General features: G+C 34.7%; 1 protein-coding gene across 4 annotated transcripts in view; it reads right to left on the bottom strand.

Moving 5' to 3' along the window:
* Nucleotides 1–21,615, bottom strand: part of LOC123709202 (mushroom body large-type Kenyon cell-specific protein 1) — a 150,294-nt gene continuing 128,679 nt past the window's right edge. For 3 of the 4 annotated variants that reach the window (XM_045660310.1, XM_045660320.1, XM_045660338.1), the window contains 3 exons: nt 20,769–20,899; nt 12,075–12,209; nt 1–4,893 (listed from right to left, as the gene is read on the bottom strand). In XM_045660310.1, the coding sequence (XP_045516266.1) occupies nt 3,564–4,893; nt 12,075–12,209; nt 20,769–20,899 (1,596 nt within the window). In that variant the 3' untranslated portion in view covers nt 1–3,563. The remainder of the gene's footprint in view (nt 4,894–12,074; nt 12,210–20,768; nt 20,900–21,615) is intronic. The other variant, XM_045660329.1, reaches the window with a different exon arrangement.

Raw genomic sequence — 21,615 nt, 5'->3', positions numbered from 1 at the left:
TCAACAAATGAAAGAAATTTATTGTATACAGGTTTAAACATCCTTGCACATTCGTACCTGCCTAACCAGCCATTTCATTAAGATTATAACGTAAAATATAAACGTCTTAAGGTAGGTATTACATAATATTAATATGAAAAAACATTTCTCCACTTCGAAATTACAAGATACATTATACGTAAAAAAAGCATACACGTGTGTGTACAATTCCACATTCAAATCAATTTTTGCGTCGCCTAGCGACGGTTTTTGGACGTCAATACAATTTAAAAAAAGAACGTCAGTCGAATAAGCTTAGCTTTCCAAAGACCTCTAAAAATTTGACTAGAATACAATTTTATGCCAATCACATTTTTCTGCCAATTCGTAGAAATGAAAACCACTTGTTACTGAGGAAGTATAATATAAATAGCGATAAAACAATAAAAAAATTAACAAAGACACATTATGTATATTGAAAATAATATTTAATTATTAAAACATGTTAATCAAACAACAATAATAATTTGATCTTAGTTTCCCAAACATTTCCAGTTTAATTGGTCCATTGCGTAACTCATTTATCGCACTAAGAGAAATTCCTCAGCAATGTGATGTGATCTAAGCGGTTAAATAAATACCTTGAAAATATGAATTTACACTATAAGTTCAATAAAGTTAACATTATATTTAATATGTCTAAAATTAAATGCTTTGTGTTGTACATAATTTTTAAACGTAGTTACACGTCCCGTTGCAAAACCCTTTCGCACGATTATTCTATGTATAAAGTATTGTAATACAATATTTTTTGTTTAAAATTAATTGTCTAGAAATACATATAAATGGAAAACAATTAGTGAAGCTTACAATTAGAAAAGAACGTAACTTACGCCATTCTGCAACCAGAGATTGCCAACATCTGCGGTTGAAAAATGACATCTATTTACAAGGTACAGTCACACAAACAAACAACATGTGTTTACGAATGCTTAAGAGCTGGCAATGTCTTTTAAGTTGAAGGATCTTCGTTGCGATTTAGGACCAAGTTTGCGTCTGCAAAATGTCATTTCACGCACGAAGGTCGGTTAAAATGCATTAATTAGTATAAGATTGCACACAGACACCACCTCACCTCTATCAATTAAATTTGAATAAAAAATGCATCTTTCTTTCATTGTCTTTTGTTCCTGGAGCGTCGGCCCCTAGACTAAACCTATTCCTTATTGAATTTATGAAAAAAATTAACAAAATAAACTTCTACCGCCTAACTCTTAATGAAATGTTACGTTATAACTAAAATTCTTAACTATGTGGAAAATGAACAATATACAATAAAAACGATTCACTATTAACCCAGTGACCTCTAGGATATTTGGAATGACCAATTATGATGGATTGTTGTGGGTTAGCGAAGATCACTGTTAATAACATTGTAAGGCGGCGTTTATTTGTACAATGTACAGACAGACCCGCGCTAAGCACTAGGCATTTTTCTAGTTCATATCAGTCGCAACTCTCTTTACTCGCGAAGGCGAACCTGCACAAAACAATTACATATAACATCTCAATATAATAATATAATATAAGGTTATTTAGAAATAAAGCCACTTAAAAATTAACTAACGTTACAAAATAAGATTAAACAACATAATGATTTGTTCCCGATGCACGAAAATAATTAAAAAATCTATTAACATTCTAAACGGAATGTCTGTTTTAATCTACATTCTCTTTGCAATGTGTCCCTTCCTATTTCTGTACAAACTTATACAAAATAACATTCTAGGCTAATAACAAATGTCTAGCGTCGCACATTATTGGAATTCGTAATTTAAAAATGGAACAGCATAAAAACGGCCATCTACTTCCGGTTTCGGCGATGATTTCGCGCCATTTTTGCGCAATTTTTATTCAAACATTTTCGTGAAATGCGGTCTGGTGGAGTTGTAATAAACGATAAATGCAAATGACGGTTGTTCATTTCTTACAAAAAAGGGTAGTCAGAAACAAAAGGGGTTGATAAACATGCTCTCGACTAGTAAAATTTTGAATATAAAAATTTCTTGTTATTTTCCTACAGAGCCTTGTTCGACATCTCGGCATTGGATATGTATGGCGATTCGGATATTTTGACGTCCCAAATTAAAATAATAACTTCGTCCCCTCTAAAGAAAACCTAGTCTATGTCGAAATGTCGATTACAAACTCCTTATTCTATTTTTACAATCGTGGTCAAGAAAAATGTACGACAATAATTTTTAACTTGTATATAATATATGTATAATTTAGTTACATACACAATACAAAGATTTCTTAATTTTGTTGAGGCTCACATTTACACATAACTTACATAAGTAGTCGTATGATAATTTATATCCAAATATTATTTACCTAATTTATCTCGGGAGAGCGTATACATTTCACATTTCATACCTCCATAATATACTTTCGATTGAACACCAAAAAATGTCACAAATTTGAAGATATCAATTTTTTTGAGATTTTTGCGCTAATTTTTAAAGTTGACAAGAATATATTAATGATTATTCATATTTTTGTATAGTCGATAAAACATTTAAAACTTGGACCATGAAAAATAAGAATATATCTCCTTAAGATACGATAATAGTACATAAAATATATATAAGTTCACTAGTATGTATTTATGTACGCGTATTGATACGACGCAAACCGCATTCGTAATACCTAAATATCACATTCAGTAATATGGAAATCCACGTGCTAGCTTAGACACAGTTAAAATTACTATTTTTTACAAAATAATAATTGCACATAAGTCCGAACTTAGCTTTCTCGAAGCTCACAAAAGTACGTCTGTCCCTCTCGTACCGATACGAGCCCGTTGGATAGAGAGAGATAGTGTGACCGTTCCCGCCATAGCTAATAATTTCATTCAATATATTACCTATCTAATTATAAAAACACCGCACAAAATCTGCGATTTAATTTACTTAATAACATTTACACTCATAGCTAGCTTTATAATTAATTTGTTACATGATTTATTACTTAAAAATATTTAAATAGTTGATTTCATAACATTAACTTTTGGTTGTCTTTACTTAAAACAATTTCAAAAATCGAGGTTTTTGGATTTGGGTGAATTTTGGACAACCTGTTTTCGTGATACGCAGTATTATTCTGAGCGTTAAGATTTCACAAAAAAAAAAACAAATGCAAATAACCAGACCGGCCTGACGATTTTAAATAATAGTCTGGCGTAGCAATCGCAAGAAGTCAGAATAACACTGCGCGCCACACATCCTCGCCCGAAGACCTATCCGTCTCGGGCGTCTGTCTAACACTATTTAATTGTGATATTGCATTAGTAAAGCTGTGTTATATTGAACTGGTTGTGACTTTAGGTAACTATTGTGATATTTGGTGATACATGTGAACGCCGGGCGGGGGGAAGCGGAATTACTAACGCATAAATGCACAAACTAATCCCGTAAAAAAACTTTATTGTCACTACAACAGTGGAGTAGTATACGCGGGCGCCGCGAGTCGGCTACGGAATGTACTTTACATTACTATCACAAGCGGTGAGGCGACGGCGGCTAGGCGGAGTGGGGCGGCGCGGCGGGAGGGGCGGCGGGCGATGGCGCACGCGGCGGCGTCGGCGTACCGTTGCGCGGGCGCAGCTTGTCAGCGCGTAGCCGCTGCACCGCCTCGCGCATCTCGGCTGCCAACGCCAGGTCGGAGTCCAGGCGAGGGCGCCGCGCCGCCGGCTCATCGTCCACCTCTCCAGCTAGCCGCCGCGCGAGGCTCGGTGCCTCCGCGCGCGGCTCCGCCGTCAGCCGCTGCAGCAGCGCCGCGCCCGGCCGTGCCTCCAGGCTCGACCGGATGATGCCCTCGAGGAAGCCGTTGGCCGGTGGGGCCTCGCCGTGTAGTCGCCGCATCATATGCGACGTGTAGAGGTCAGACGCGGACGGCGCGAACCGGGCTCCCGCCCAGAACGGGTAGTTGGCCGGGTATCCCGGCGCCTCGGGGCCGTTCAGTCCGTTCGTGAATGGCTTCGTCGGCTTAGGGGGCGGTTTAGGTGGCTGCGGCTTCGTTTCCTGCGGCGGCTTAGGCTCCCTCTTTCGGGGTCGCATCAAATGCCGCTCTTTGACTTTGTATTCTAGAGTGGAATGAGGTACACCGTAGTAGGAGCCAGCCCGATGCACGGACATCTCGCCCCGCTGGACCGCCTTTACCGCCTCGACGAGGCTATCTCGATCATAGTTTCTGTATTTACCTCGTTTTGGTCGCGTGCCTTTGCCACCCTGGGCGGGCTGACCGTTATTTGTCGCTTTGGAGTTGCTGGGTACGGCATAATTTCTTTGATTATCCGGTGGCGTTTTTATGACCGAGACGTGTCGATCGGGTGCCCTCATGTAAGACATGTCAGGCTGAAGCGGCCTATCCAGGGGCTGTTGGAACTTTTGGCATATGCTCTTAGCTATGACGTCACTCATAGACGTGAATAAGTGTTGTGAAGCCGCGGGTGGGTCGGCGTACACGGAAGCCGGAAGTAGCAAAGGTGAAGGGTGATTTAGGGACGACTGTGGAGGTAATATCGGCGTGATGGGCGTCACAGGGGTCGTGACGGACGTGGCTGGTGACGGGCTCTTGTCCTCTGGAGGAGGAAAGGAGGGAATTTTGAGGATAACAGATGAAGGCGTGTCTGGCTTCTCGGGGTCGCTGTCTTCGGACTCAGGTGCTTCTGGAGTAAGACCATGTTTGTTGACCTTGTTTCGTAGCGTAGACCTTGGGATGCCGTAAAGTGCTGCTGCCCTTCTCGTGCCCAACCCAGATTGAATATCCCTCAATGCAGATTGGAGATCATCCTCGGTGTAGTTCCGCCGAGTGCTATTGCTTTTGCCCTCAAGAACAGCTCGCTTTAATCTGTAACAATAAAAGTGTTTTTTTAATTCAAATATACTCTCAATTGGAATGCTCTGTGACGATCACATTCCAAATAATTTCGACCTCGTTTCAAGATCTTTGTTAATACAACGAAAGTGACAAAATGACGCATTTTAACATGACAAAGCCTTTACGATGTTTGAATATGTGTATTTGCTTAATTCATTTGTAACACGGACGTGTTGATTATAAACAAAAAGAATCCAGGAGGTAAATGAATCACAAACTATATGGGTCAACAGCTGGTCAACGCCCGGCAATCTCTCATTTTAAAACATAATTCAATATTTCAAAACATTCCCTGTTAAACCGAGATAACGCGAAATGCGAAATATTTACTTGTCCATCCGATAACGGTCTACTATGAATGCATCTTTATCTTTTCCATTCGTCTTTTATTTCCGATTTGATCCCCATCGAAATTGAACACTGAACCTCGATTATACGGTATAAATTCGTTCGCTTTAAATCGACAGTCTTCGGTTTCATCTTGCATTTTACTTTCTTATTTTTCGCCAGCGTTGACACGGAATATCGGACCTTATTATAATGTATTTGGGTCATTTTTTCCCTTGTCGCCTTCGCTTGTGCAGTGAGGATACAAGGTCGATGCACTGTCGACTATCACTGGATTTTTATTTGTTTTGGCGAGTCATACGACCCACATCGCGGTCCCCGAATGAATTTATTCAAGTATCGATTTGATATTGCGCATAATATCGAAGCTGAAATCGAGACGTCTTCATTTGATTCGAGATTCTTTGAGATAAATTTAGTTGTCTTATAACGAGGGACCGTGGTCCGTTGATGCATGTAACATAATGATACTGCCTTTGTGCCCTTGTTGTCGGATGAGTAATTTTATGAATTCTATTATACTAGAAAGTTCAAAAGGAACACAAAGAAGATATATGAATAACATGTTGGCCTATAATTTAGTAGGGACGTTAACATTCAAGAAACTTTTGTTTATTAAATTTAGCATTGATTTCTACTAATAACCTATAGTGGATATAATATTACTTATATCACTATACAGAATAGAAAATTGAGAAGGATTTAGAATATGTTAAGAAAACAATTTATTCGATTTGGGATACTTTCTAATAGTAAAACCATTGTTTGAAAATATATTTTTATATCCCAACAATGAAGAATGGCAAGAAAATTCAGAATCTCCGTGACACCCCATTTCTTGTGAAGACGAGATTTTTTTTACGTGCCTCGTCAAGAGGGCCATTGTTAGTTCATAGTTCATACTTGTGTCTTGTAATGTCTAGTTTTGTCACGCGATTAACCAACTGTCAAGACACTGGAAGGTGTTATGCTTATTTATGTTGCTAGGCGTTTAAAGAAGTTTATTTTCTTCCTACAACTACAATATAATAAATACGCTTGAATACCTTCAGGTCCAAATAGATTCTGTTGTAAACGATCCGGATTTTTTCAGCATTAAGCATGACTATGTATCCAAGGATATTGCGAGAAAAAATGATAAAAGAGTATTAGGAGTTTTAAAGAGAATGTTTTAGTTAAGAAAAACCTAACTGTTGGAACTTGAAATTAGGTATATAATATAAAAAAGACCATTATACCAAGGTATACATTATAAGTTCAACGAAAACAATTTTTCGAGTACTTGAAAACTAATCTTAGAAAAAACAGAATAAATCAAAATAATTAACTCGTCGATATGATAAGCAATTTCTTTCGTCATCCATTACAGGCCACTGACACGACACTGGTTCTTTCACTCAATATTCACTTGAAATCATCTTTGACGTTTTATGAATATTCTTAAAGATCTTTGAACTGTGTGCCGCGGCCATTTTTAAAACCTAGGTTAACCACACGTTGCTACGGTTCAAGTGGTCAACAGAGCGGTTCTTGGATCGATTCCTTGGGCAAATAAAACACAGGCATTGTTAAATATTATGTGACATTAAGTTCACAGAATATTCCACTCCACAATAAAACAATAACAATTTTTATCAGACTATTTTAAAGTGTTCAATATTTTTGCAATCGTTTTTATATAGTTAAAATAGATGGATTTTTAGTTCAATTGATACATAAAAGTCTGAGAGATCTGTATTGTTTCTCGTTAATCCAAATTTGCGTATACATACATATTATTTAAACGATTATTTATTTGACTGCGAATGTCATTGGTTTTCTACGTTATTGATTGATATGGCAAATTGTAAAGTTTGTTATTTTTATATATATTCAGCACAAATACTAAATCGGAATAATAAATTAATTAAGCCCAAGTATTACTGAACACACAATTTTTTTTGACTACGTAAAAACATTCGCATTAAAGTGATTCGAAACACTCAACGCCTCATAACACCGCAATTTACGTGATGTTATTTCTCGTAACAACTTTCCCCCCACCCCCTACTTTTGGCGACAAGCCTTGCTTCCGTGCCAATTTCCCAACATACGTTCCGATGTTTTTGATAACGATGCATTTTATGCGATTTCATAAAAATATTCAATGTTTATTATTCAAAGAAGTTTTTTTATTATATTATATTTTATATGAAGAGTGCTTCTGGGCCTGATAAAGGGCCAACTTGGCATGGAACTGTTAGAGGAAAATGCTATGTATTCTAGAGAAGAACTATCGTCGATTTGGAGCTGCTAACATTTTGGTTTTGTTAACACTGTTCCGTCATAGTTTGACAGGCTTTGTACTTAATATTAAAAAAATATATGACGCGTAGTAAATTATATAAGTTCACCTAACTGCTACAGACAGCCTCCTGTAGTATTATGCTTGTGTATTATTAGTGTGGTCTGAGAAATAATAAGTTAATCATGTTTATTAATTTAAAAAAATTAAATTGTTTTTGCTTTTTTTTAAATGTTTGTAATATTTGAAAATATGTGAGAGCTATGTATCTATATAATAATTTATTTATCTGCTGATTTGGTTTTTAAAACACCATGCACCTATTTTATTTTAAGTAGTATAATTGTATTTTTTTTATTTCTAGGTCATGTACCTGTCTTCACATATTATAATATTCAATGTATACGAATGTTGCAGTTTCTTGCCCATTATTTTCCATATGAAACTATTTTTTGGAAGGGGTAACTTTTCATTTGTTATTTTGACTTTCAAACGTGACTGTTTAATAGGCCTAATTGAAATAAATGATTTGATTATTAACGACAAATGAATGCGAGTTTTTAAAAATATAAACAACTACATATCTTTACTTTAAAAAAACATATAACTGTGATATTATAACAAGCACACCCTACTTCTCTTATTAATTAAAAAATATCCATAGATTAAACAAATATTAACATGATTTGAATACACAAAAGAGATAATAATATGACTGACAAGATACGAATGGGCGTCGAAATAATGTTTCTTTTTTAATGATTGCGTTTGCTATACTTTTTATTTTTCCTTTAAAAATATTCGAGCGTCCAGCAGGTTGATGAACCTCATCAGTTTCATAGTTTAATGGGTACATTCACATGGCATTGTTTGTGCGATCCGGGTGCAATGTTTCAATAGGAAACGACATGGTGAATTTAAGACTGTATCACACTGGGCCAAAGATGGGAAAATGCTAAAGATTTACTTTTTCGCAAAGTAGATTTCAAAAAAGGAATTTATTTAAAATTAGAACAACTGCAAAGTTTGAAATGACAGATGATATGTCAAGTTTCAAATCTAAATCTATGTTCTCTAACATCACACATGAAGTGAGAGAGATGTAACGGAGAGAAAGATATGCAACCAGTCTTAATATATCTATTTACCTAATGTTAATTCGCGTAATAACATTTTAAACCGAACGAATTAAAACGAAATTTAAATACTGCAGATATATTTCCAAGCGTCAAAGATCGATTAGAAAACAAAATACTAATATGGCATATGAAAGACATTGTCAGAAAACTGTCAAAGGTGTTAGAAAACTGTAACACTGTATGACTGCCAGATTATATAAATCATACACTGTATTTTACTGTTTATAGACTGAAGCCGAAACGCCATATCAGCACTTCCGCTTACTAAATGAATTATAAAAGGCTCAGTGTATAAGAAGCCTTAGTAAATAATGTTCAATATGAGTTGCGTATAATGTAGTTGACCGTGTCAAATTCGTATCGTTTCACCGACAAGTTTGTTGGTTCAATTATTTCTTGCATTGTAGCTTAGGTCAAATACCTTACATTTAAATTGATACTTGAAACGTCTACTCGGTACAAAGTCTGACTTTTTAATACCTATAAAAGAAACATCTAAAGGACTCGAATTACTTTTCCATCTTCAATTTTCCTAATGATTTTATAAAATATTAGTTAATTGAACACTTGAACGGTTTGTCATTCAACCTCCGAGTTTCAAGCCATGAAATTGAAAAGTAAACTACACATTGACAGTCGTAAACAGTTTGTGTTAGACACAAGTATAACATGCATTGGTACATTATTTAACTTTCTCGGGAATCGAACCTAGAGCAAGTCTTTATGTTCGATTCGTTCGTTAAGCATATTTATTTGCAGTCGTCTAAAACTTAGAGCAGGGTTGGCCGTTGAATGCTTTGTGGCTACAGCCTGCGACTCTCATTTAAAGGTCGTAGGTTTGATCCCCGGCTGTAAACAAATGGACTTTCTTTCCATGTGCGCATTTAACATGCGCTTGGACGGTGAAGGAAAACATCGTGAGGAAACCGGCTTAGACCCAAAAGTCACCCAGGCTGACCACCTACTTGCCTAATAGATTGACATTATCATGAAACATATACGGAGTTCTGAGACCCAGACCTAAAAAGGTTGTAGTGTTGTAAATTGTTTTATAAGTCTTAATATGACGAGAATAACAGTTTAACTGATAATTGCTACAATTTTTAAAAACATATTGGCATATTTCCCCAGGCATTCGAATATTTTAACACCTAATCGAGTTGAATGGATTACATTAAGTTTGACCTTAATGCAAATGCTATCGTTCTGTCGATCTCCTAATTTTATTTACAACATTCAAGGTTCGTAGTAAATTGATTATGTGGGTGCTGTTAGTACTCGTTTTAGTACACTTTGCTTTTAGTTGAACTACTTACGGAGATGTGAAAATTGAAAACAAATTATAAAGAAAGAAAAGTTGTTGCACAGCCCGTTTTTTAACGTTTAACCAATATTTTATAATAGTATTATTAACATACAGTTTAGTTCACTGCTACAGTGACCGAACTATACAAAAAATTGGATACAATCCTACGGGAAGCCCAAAAACGGCAGCTATCGCAGCCGTCGACGTTGATTTTAGTGGGTGTGTTACCGGCCTTTGAGAGAGGAGAATACTTTTCCCTTATACGATAGAAGGTTGTATTTTCAACGGAAGACTCTCACTAGGCAGGTCTACAGCTCGCTATTTCGCAAATGAAAGTGTCTTGTAAAGCCGACCGTGGAAGACTTCCAGCCATAAAGGTGACGTTATATTTTTTTTTAAATCATTATTACTATGTAGCTTAAGAATATTGTAAATACTGTATAATTTATGGAATAATCGATCTATCGATCAGCCGTCCTGGTAATCACTAATAAATCTAAAAGGCTTCGTTGAGCTTGTTGTTGTTCATATTCTAATTCTATTGTTAAGTGTCTTGAACTTCGTGCATAAAAATGCTCTGAAAGGACTTTCGACTACACATAAGTTAGACTATATATACGATCCATAAGGTTGAAGCTTCTAAACGGATTCTTAGACACATACAAGGACACTTTAATGTTAAAAAAGTTAGCTTACATACGATATTCGATATCAAGATAATACGAGCACTCTCGTTAGGTGTCAAAGAAAATTGATCTTAAAAATATACCGTTTGACTATAACCACTTGAGTCGTGACCGCGCCTTTAATACAGATAACTATCACACTTGATAGTTTTAGGTTAAGTGATTCAAATTGATTTTTATTTCGCCGTAACATTGCCATATTATATAACGGTCAAGAAATACTTTATCACAATAGATGTTTAGTTAATAGATAAAGTGTACTAGCCTAGGATTCCCTGTGTCATGGGCAGCTTGTATCTTAGATTTGCCATATTAATGCCTATTTGACGTAATAGTACATTACGATTTTATAATTAAACTACTGTTAGACAAGAAGGATACTTTCGGTTTCAGCTTAGTAAACGTTTAGATTGTTAGTGAATGTATTAAAATTTGAATCGATAGTGAACATTTTGTACGACACAAAATTGAAAAAGCGCTGGGCCAAGGCGGATTTTTTGGATAGCCTTTGTTCGTACGTGTATGTACGCTGTGTATGATGTGGCGTGGACAGTGTTTGTTTCCCAAAAAGTCGGCAAATTGCCTGTAAACTTACTTGTCTACTATGACTGTTAGTTTTGTTTCATCGTACAATTTTGAAGTTGGGTAGCGAAAGGGTTTAGGATATCTTAAAAATGGCGCTAAATAGTTAATCATAAAATTCATAGTTTAAAGTAACTGGCAACTTAAGTTGGTGGTAAGTAATTAAGTGGCAACAAGTAAGCAATGTTAGAAATTATATTTATTTCTAGTATTGTCCACCAGTATTAAAACATTTTTGGTTACATCAATGAATATTCGAAATTTACGAGTCACAAAAGTTCTTTATATACTCGTATATAGATTGAGTAAACTCCTTAGAAAACTTGTACAGGATATCTTCTCGATCGAAAGGATCTCTCACCTTCTAACTCAAACTCAAAATAACTTTATTCATATAGGTAACTAAGTAAACTTATGAACGTCAACAGAAAGGATATTAAATTAATTCTAAATTTACATTTACTACCAGTTCGCAAGTCAAGGGCGTAGAGCGGGCAAGAAGAACTGGCAAGAAACACTCCGCAACTCTTTTTAATCGACAAGTTTTGAGTCACACAAATTGTTTGACCTGGAGCAAATCAATCCCATGGATTAAAATCATTTAAATAAACGTCAAATTTATAAAAAAGCGTTTAACGAGAGTTTTGAATTTATTCGGTGATAATTCTTTAATTTCGCATGGGGGTGCTTGTTGTAAAAACAAATACATTTTCCATATAAGGAGTGGTTTAACCAACGACGTTTTTTACTAAGCCACAATAGAAAAAAAAAGCTAAAGCTATAAAAAAATAAAAATTTATGCTTACCTCGCATTATCCTGTCCTTTGTTTTCCGGCGGCGGTGTGCCGCTGGTGCTGGAAGTAGACTTGGCGCTTAAGTCCAGGGGTTGCTCCGCTATAGTGGGAGAGGCACTTCCTACACCCACCTTCTCTGCGTCTAGCCTAGAACATAATATTATCACATTAAAGTACCCCTTTGAATGCTTCAAACGAATTTTCGTATGAAAATAAATTACTTATATTATGAACGAAGTTATTTAACATACTATACTTTTGTTTACGTATAAGTTTTTAAAGTTAACCATAGCGCTTTTATGTTTAAGGATAAGTTTAATTTTACTTTGAACGCTCGTATCGCTTGATTGAGGCTTTTATTTAAACAGATTCAATAAATACCGAGCGACCTCCAGTTTTATAGTGTAGGGGGCCAAACGAGCGTACAGGAGGACCAAAAAGGGCAATGAAATAGCATGACATAACTATTAGTTATGTTTACTAGTTAGTTTGGGTTAAAAAGATTTTGTAAAAATCGACCTAGGTTACGTTATTGCAAAAAATTTCTTTCTTTTATTACTTTATCTAAAAATTGTTCATTTAGCTTCTCAATTTAGTATCTAATTACGTAAACACAGATTCAAGGAATCGTTTAAAGCTTTAAAAACATGTTTAATCATAACATAGTAACAATTAATGAATATTAAGATTTTTCTCCCACCTCCTATGAATATTATATTATTTTTAGCTTTCGTTTGGAATACTTGGGTCACATTCCTTTTTCGGTTTCCTTGTGTACAGATTTGTAAGCTAAGTAGCACTTATTACTTCAATTGCCATACCAAATATGCAATATTATCAAAACTTGCACTGAAAGCCTAAACACGAAGCAAGCCTCATTCGTTCCATAAAAATTGTTAAAACTACTTGATAACGCAACCAAAAAATGTAACCGATTTCAGTGTTATATTCCTTGACGTTAAGTGTCTAATAATCTTTGAAAATTCAAATTAATTGAAGTAATTTGGCACTAGGTTCAAGATGACATTTACATTGTCAGAAGTGCGTTGCCGGCCTTTTAAGAATTGGTATGCTCCTTTCTTGAAGGACCCTAAGTTGAAATGGTTCGGAAATACTTGTTGTATCAGAACTTACAAATAAACAAATAAAAGTACGAAATAATTTCAAGACCTACCAAGCTCAATTAGAGTCCAATTTCCCATAAAATAAAAACTCAAGGGATCGTAAGGTTGAAAATTAAAAATTTCCAACTTTCTTATATCTCTTGAGAAACAATTATTTATCCATAAGAGACCTTTCTCATCACAATTATTAGAAAACATTATTACAATTTCATTTACTACTTTACCGATATTTTTAACTAGCTTTTAGTTTTCTTAACAGATTTTTATGCGCCGACGACTATAGCGCATTCTCGTTGATTCCACGTTAGCCAAATCATTTTTGAGACGTAGTCAGTAACACTTCTGCGTTAGTCTCAAATGCGGTGTTTATTTAAATCGAAACAATATAATTTCTCCAGAAATCGAACATATGGCCGTGATACACGGAGATGGTGATGATCATTTAGTAAAGAAAATGTATTTAATGAAGACAAAATATAAAAAAGGGCCGGAATATTAGTTTAGCATGTTTATTCGTTTACCGATTAAAATCCATGTCGAATTAGTAACCTTCTTCGATGTTAAAGTCGGTTGCTACACAAAACATTGTGTCGCAAAAATATTAATTATATCGTTTTACACTTAGCACGTTTATGCATAAATAATTTAAAAACTTAATTAATTTACACTGAATATTTTCCTGCTAAAATGATCACGACATCCTATAGCTTAATTTAATTAATAACATTCTAGGTTAGGTATAACGGTAACTAGGGAAATAGGTTATTTCAATGTTTTTCGGTTTTTATAAAGAGTAGATGTTTTAATAATCACATTATTGAGCTAATATTTCTATTTAAACTCAATCCAATTAGAATATTATAATTGTTTTAGTACATAGTCGCTATTATTGATATCGCCGGCCATGGACACAGCCTTCCTTATGCCTTAAAATAAGTAGGTACATAAATATTGAAAATAAAGGGTAGAACATCAAAAAAAGAAACAAAAAAAACCCATTTCATATCTACTATCCATCGCGGTCGGACGTATCAATACGAAATATTCAAAAATAGAACTAATCAAAACTGATACAACTCTGGTACACAATAGACCTGAAACGTTGAATGCTGCATTGAGTGTGTGGCAACAAAGCGGTGTTGTTGTCAATAGTTCTGATGTTTCTTGAGGAATATTGAAATTATTCGATGTTCAGCTGACGTAGGCCTCTTTTGCTTGTATTTAGGTTACGTTGACATTATGAATTTAGCAAACGATGAAAAGTAGAACACTAGTGCGCAAAACGCAGTTTTTGTAAACTAGTTACTGATCGCAGATACTTAATTAGAACTTAAACCTGTTAAATATGCCGAAAGCCCGTCTCAAAGGATAATTATTCACTTATTTCTAGCTTTCTTGAGTTACCTATCTTGTTGATAGAAATTTTGCTAACTAAATTTAACATAACTGAACCTTATATAAACCATACTTTTTTTACTAGCTTCTTACTAACGATATAGTAGCAAAGATTTATATTTTCAAGAATATTCTTATTTTGAAAGTACTCCAACACATGTATCTGTTATCGCTTCACAGCTTTTGGAATACGTTCCACCACGAAGCTTAAGACGCGTATTGTGAAGTATGAATAGGATCGTCGATATTTATCCGAAACCGGCTGAGATTGTCACACATCCGACGGAATCGACATGTGCTCATTTCGACGTTTTCTTAAGGCATTTATACACCAATGCAAGTATATTATTGAAGAACCGAAAATAGTAGAATTTTTGAGCACAATGAATCAAAAAGATTTAATAATTGTTGTGATCGATATGCTTTGAAGGGCTTTTTCGACATTATAAGGACATGAGTTGAGGCCAAAAGCATAAATAGATATGAATACGCCTTGGTGCATTTTTCTGATAGCATCTTCCTCCACAGCAAAAAAGTATGTTTTATAGATTTCTGGCCATTTCCCGTGCTACTTTCGCAAGGAAATAGGAAAGCGTGTTTAATATACAATTGTTTACGGTATAAAGATTATATTACACATATAAACCTTCCTTTTGAGTCTTTTAATAAAGCAGATTATATTCGTTGCGTAGGTAATCTAAGGGTAAGATTCAGAGTCGAGACAGCTCTAAGTATAACTAAATAAAATAAAATAGCCTGTTTTCGAATACTATAATAAGGATAACATTAAGTTTATGTTATTAAATTTAATGCCGGAAGACAGAACACCAAGGCCCCTATTACTCTCTTAACCTGGTGGCAGGAGAAAACTCGGCATGCCGAGGCTGCGTTGGTGGCATGGAATTATTAAGGATCTTAAAACAATAGGAGATCGAAGTTGGAAGCAAGAGGCACTAAATAGATTGTGATGGCGAAACATACTTGCAGTTGCGGAGGCCAAGCCCCTCAAGGGGCTGTATAGCCATTGACGATGATGATATCACATACTACACGACCTCCGACGGAGTAAATTACATTTTCCAATCTTTTCCCGCTATCTCTTATATTTCATCTTCCCAGGTTTCTGATGGGCGTCTTCTCTATTATCTTCTCACTTTGCCATTCCAGGCCAGCCTATCACAAAGTATAACTATCACATGTCATGTCATACCGCTGTTTGCGTCTAAATTCAGCTCAAGAGTTACAGGTGGCGAAAGGCGACTTTGTTTGATACTTAAAGATCTTCATTTTGAATTACCATCTTGATGAACCAAATTCACAAGCAAAGCGGATTGCGGAGGCTGGTCTAATACTATGTAATATTTTCGATTGACCAGTTAATAAATAACTAAGATATACCTATGCTATTTCCTGAAGTCTTGTATTATCGTTGTCAGTATTCAATAAATCTCTATATAAAGCTGGTACTCCCTTATATGAACCAAAAGATACGGTTAAGTTAAAATCAGTGTTATTATAATTAGTGGCACAGTTGCAAGGTAGACAATACCATTAACATTTACATAACAAATGGGACTAAATATTCAACCTTGGAGAGCTCCGTCTCAAATTGATTCTTTGTTAATTTATTCGAATTGTCGACTTAATGTTTACGTAATGTTACTGAAGCATTTTGTTCTAAATTGATAAACGTTTAATAAATAGTTAAAAAAGGTTTTATAGTGTTTTATAAACAAAAAAACGACTTGTCACTTGATGCAGTTATGATTTTGTCGACATTTTTACGACAGTAGTTTATTATTATATTGTACTATAACGTCCCCTTACTAATGCAGGTATTAGATTATGAAAAATTCTTAAAACAGTTATTGGAGAGCTATATTCATTGCTACGTCAAGAAGTTGCATGAATCTGGATAGGGCTGGCCTTCTTAAAATCGTATGTTATTTTTACACGTGTATCATTCTATAACATATTTAATAAGAATCCAATTATCCTCTTTGTAACAAGTGTGATGTTTGAGAGCAAAAATAGAAAAACGAAAAAAATACAGATTTATTCATAATTTTATTTTACATTTTACCCACAAACTAATGTCTACTAACGAGTCAATAAAAATCGAATATAAATTGAAACCGAATAATTATAATTTTGAAATATTCACTTTGCTCGTTACATTCGAGTTGCCAACAATCCAATTATATCAAAAGTAGAGTCATAAACCGTTAACGATCCGGTATCGGTATCCGTTCTCCCAAATGTCATTTTTACACCACTTTTATGGACTTTTAGGAGATTACTTTTGGTCATAAAATAATGACGGTGGATACAATGATAAAAGCAGTGGTGGCTCAGTGATTTCAGTATGCGATTCCCAACTGTCCACCACTTCGTATGTGCGAATTTATTTCCTTAGCCGTGCTCAACGGCCCAATAGTTAGTTACAATTATCACGTATATAGAAAAAATCTTTTAGAGAAACTGTTGTTAGCATAGAGTGTTCACACACTATTTATTGAGAATACGAATCACCACAACCCGATAAATGAAAACATGTCGTTAAAAACTGGCATATGTTAAAGCTCGTACCACACAACCACTTATTTGGTAGCCACTTATCAATATTTTTGTCTTTAATAGGAGGAAATCGGGCGAGAGGCTCACCTGATCTTAAGTGATACGGTCGCTCATGGACTCACATTTACAGAAGGCTAGCAAGTGCTTAGCCGGCCTTTTAGGAATGAGTGCGCTCTTTACTTGTTTACCTAATTGGAATTGCTTCGGGAGTACTTTAGTGGGCGGCTGGTTCCACATAGTGGTGGTGCGCGGCAAACACGTATTCTATATCACTATAAAGCTTGTCTACCATATGCTTACGTGGCAGTTCACCAACAAGATGGACCAATCAAAACTCCAAACAATACATTGTGATAAGAGAGGCTTTGGACAGAAACCAGTGGCAACAGATTGAGATGTTTTCTGGCTGACCATGACGCTCAGCTATGAGCTATCGACTGAAGAGTGAGAACAATTCTTTACCATAAAACCATGATAGTATGATAGCATTATAAAAGATAGAATATCATCAAATTTTACATACGCAATATATCATTATTGCATACACCTATATTCTATCACGGCGTCCTATAATTTGTCTGATAAAAAATGTATAATATTCAGCCACGCGTTAATCCAAATCGTGGTGTTCGAATCTCGGCTATACGCCAAAGGAAGTACGAAATAAATAAGTACTTATACGTTTACCGTCTGCTGAAAAGGCTGCCTACTTACTCTAAATAATAATAATGATGATATCAAGAACTAAAGAAAACAAATACAATCAAAACCGTTTACGACGACATCGTTTAGAACAACATATCGGTTATATTGACCAAAATCAAAAGTCCCGGCTGAATTCTATATATAAGTTTCCTAATAACAACGTCATCGGGTGTTACGACAAAATATGAGTAGTTCTTCGAAGTCGTTATAACAGATTTTGACTACCAAATTCAAGATGAAGGGTTGTTGATATTACTTTTTCTTTCGTATATTAAAAACATTCATAAGGCATTAAAAACACTGTATTACTGTAAATTTATATAATCTAAATAAAGGTCCGATTAAACCGTCAGTGTAACGATTGACCTTTAGCGACCAGCAATAAATTTAACGCTATTTAATATTCAAAATAAATCTAACATAAACACTCGTTAATATTAAACCAAACAAGCTGTTTGACATTAACTAATACCTAAACTATATCTTTAACACAGCTTGAAAACGCAGTATAGTTATTAAAGGGTACCAATTTTGAAACCTAATGCAAACAATAAAAAGCTATTTTGAGGCCAAAACAACAAGTCGTAATAAGATGTGACATGCTTGTTTATTAATGATTTTACGTCTCTACAAGAGGCTGTTTGAGAGTCAATAACCAATAATCCTGAAATGCGTGGCTGTGGCTAACGAGCGTACAGAAATCCTCAGAGCAGTGAGGTCGCTCCGTGAAGCCTGCCAAGTATCCAGGAGACTTCTGTGCTCCTGGAAGGCTGGCTTAGTTAGCCAGCACTTTACGCACAACGGATCTAATCTACTCTTATAGAGTAACTACGTCTCTATAACGTCGCCATTAAATGCCAGGTTCAATGACGAGGTTGCAATCTGCTTCCAAGATTATTTGTTATTCCTACCTATTCGTTAATGTGCAAAGATTATATTGTATTAAACATTTCTCAACTATAAATCAAAATTTTATCTGTGAAAAACAAAATGCGGTTCAACAGTTTTCAAGTGTCATCTGTCATTGGATTATAATTCGATGCTATTGTCTATTTAAATTATTTTTTTACACGCAATAGTAACGATAATGAAAAGCCATAATCAGATTAAAGCTAGTTTGCCCTTGTTAACGATAAACGTGTATTAACGGATTAAAATCAAGTTTAACTAAAGAAAAACCAGCTCTTCCGTATCAAGGATTCGTAGTTCATGTCAACTGTGTTAAGATTGCATCACACCATTAAATCAAGGAAAATATATTGAAGCTATTTTTTAAAACCGTTTTATAGAATAATAATAATACAAGACAATTTATGTAAATATAAACTGATTGATTTGTTAAAGTTTTAGTTTTTATCAAAGGGAAATAATTTTCTTTTGCCTGCTGTTCTTGGTATATGGCTTCATGAATAATAATTCTAATTTGATTAATAGTTAAGCTTGGTGCAGGAAGATCTTTAATAAAACATACCCAAATATGATAAGACATTAATTTTATAAAGCCTTAATTTGTCTTGAAGACAAAATCTTTTAGATTTACTATTGATTTATAGTAAAACAAGTTGATATTAAACCATTCAATGCCATTAGAAGGGCTACAATATTCCATCGTAAACAACCATTTGTTAGTCAAAATATCGTTCATCTAACAACTAGCTATGACTACGTGTTGATAATTTTAACTTTAAAAATAGTATGTAGGTAATAAATTAAATATCTGTTTTGAGATGTTATCAACATAGAAGTAGTCTATCTTCTCCGAAATGCAAAACCTAGGAATTTCATATTTTGGAAGCCCCGAAATATTATTTCCTATCATATTTTGCCATAAAATTTCTTGTTACTCTCTTAGTTTTATCTAGAAAAAGTAAATTTTATATAAGTTATGTCCTGCATTTTATCTGTCAATTTGCTTTACTTATGTGAATAGCAAATTTAAAAGTTAAAGCAATTATTGTAGTATAAAACACGAATGTCGTGTTTCTGGCCAAATATTGAAATTGGCACCAGAACCATCAACAAAACAGATGTTATCTGTGCTTGACTTATAACTTACGATCTTCAACAATTGTATACCAAAGACTACGACGAATAAAAACATTCCTTTTATGAACGCATTTTGAAATTCCAAACAAATTATGTTCTTATCTATAAAAAATATCTTGATACGCCACCAAGCAATTTACATCTTGTTAAAGTGCTGAATAAAAAGCCTTAAAACGTTTTAGATAAGTCAGCTTTAACACTATTAAAACAGCTTAAATTTTTAAATGCAACCGCATCAAAGAAATTAGGTCATACGTCATTCATTAAGATTTAAGATTACTGTGGCCTGGCTTTATAATTTTTAAAATATTGATATTTTGTAGTGGATCTAAGTAGGTCACACTTGTGTATTAATTCCTTAATAATTGAATTAAATATTAAGTGTTACGAGGATTAAAAAACGTTTTGGTAATAGAAAAATTATAAATCCCTTCTACTTAGTTTCACTAGTATAGGACCTAAATGGGGGGAAATCAGCGTCCCGTGTGAGTGTTTCGAACAGAAAAAACTACTAACATGTAGTTTTCGAATAATATTTGCTTATTAAAGAACTTAAGATAGTTCCTGATTATACTGTAGGAAGGTATGAAACACTAAGGTACTATTAGAAATGAAAGGACACGAAGATTTAAGAGTTGGGAAGATGATTTACCAAAAGTACGGTGAAGGTTATTTAGGGATACATCGAGATAGGAAGACACTAGCAGAGGCTTATGTCAAAGAAAATGCCGACGAAAAAACTCTAATTCGATAATAATAATAATATTGTAATTTTAAAAAATACAGCATTATTGTTATTGAATAAAGGCAAATCTTAAGGTATATTTTTAATAAATATTATCTGAACACAAACGCTTACCTATCGAGCGGCGGTCTCGGAAGCCTCTGCATCATCCAGGCCTGCGGCAGCGCCGGCGGAACCAGCCCCGAGCCGAGGGCAGCCAATGCAGCAATCATCTGTTGGAACTGCACACACATCTCCGTGTAAGCCTGACAGATATACCCTTGCATTAAACCATAAATATACTCTATGATCTATATGACCGCACTTATCCGTGTGTCTTCCTGCGACTTCACTACCAGTCCATCACTTGTTATAAAACATTCCCAAAGATACGACTTTGGATATAACGAAATACTGACTCACGTTTCATAATCTAAGTTAAAAATGCAAATTAATTATAAATTGGAATTTCTAAACCATTAATTCTTCCGAAAGATATTTTCATTTATCATTTACTTCTTTTAATCAATTTATAATAAATTAAAAGAGGAAATAGGTATTGACCTAAAGAACCTGCAGTATTCAAACATATGCTATATAAATTCAATCAAAGAAATAAAAACTCTTCCACTACAATTCCCGATAGCAATCATAATAGAATGTTAGTCCTCCCTTCAAAAGACCATAATAATTAAAACGAAGTAAACGCACCTTAGAAAACTTATGGCGCATGGGGGATATAAAAAGCATGGTCTTATCTAGGTCAAAAGGGGTCTTAGACGTCAAAGGATTCAAGGGGCCACAGATTATGGTAACAACCATTAAAATAAGTGAATATCTATGTTCATAAAGTACTGTGAGAGTAGATTATATATCTATTATGATTACTTATTTTCTATCACATTAAAATGACGATATCAAGGACTCTAATGTGACGTCAGTATAATAGGTATTAGTTTTGCTTGTTAAATTAAATATATAT

This window comes from Pieris brassicae, chromosome 1 (genome assembly GCF_905147105.1).
Source record: "Pieris brassicae chromosome 1, ilPieBrab1.1, whole genome shotgun sequence".
In the NCBI taxonomy this organism is placed as follows: Eukaryota; Metazoa; Arthropoda; class Insecta; order Lepidoptera; family Pieridae; genus Pieris; species Pieris brassicae.
Note: the sequence above shows the minus strand (reverse complement) of the source record. Positions and strands in the feature narration are given on the sequence as shown.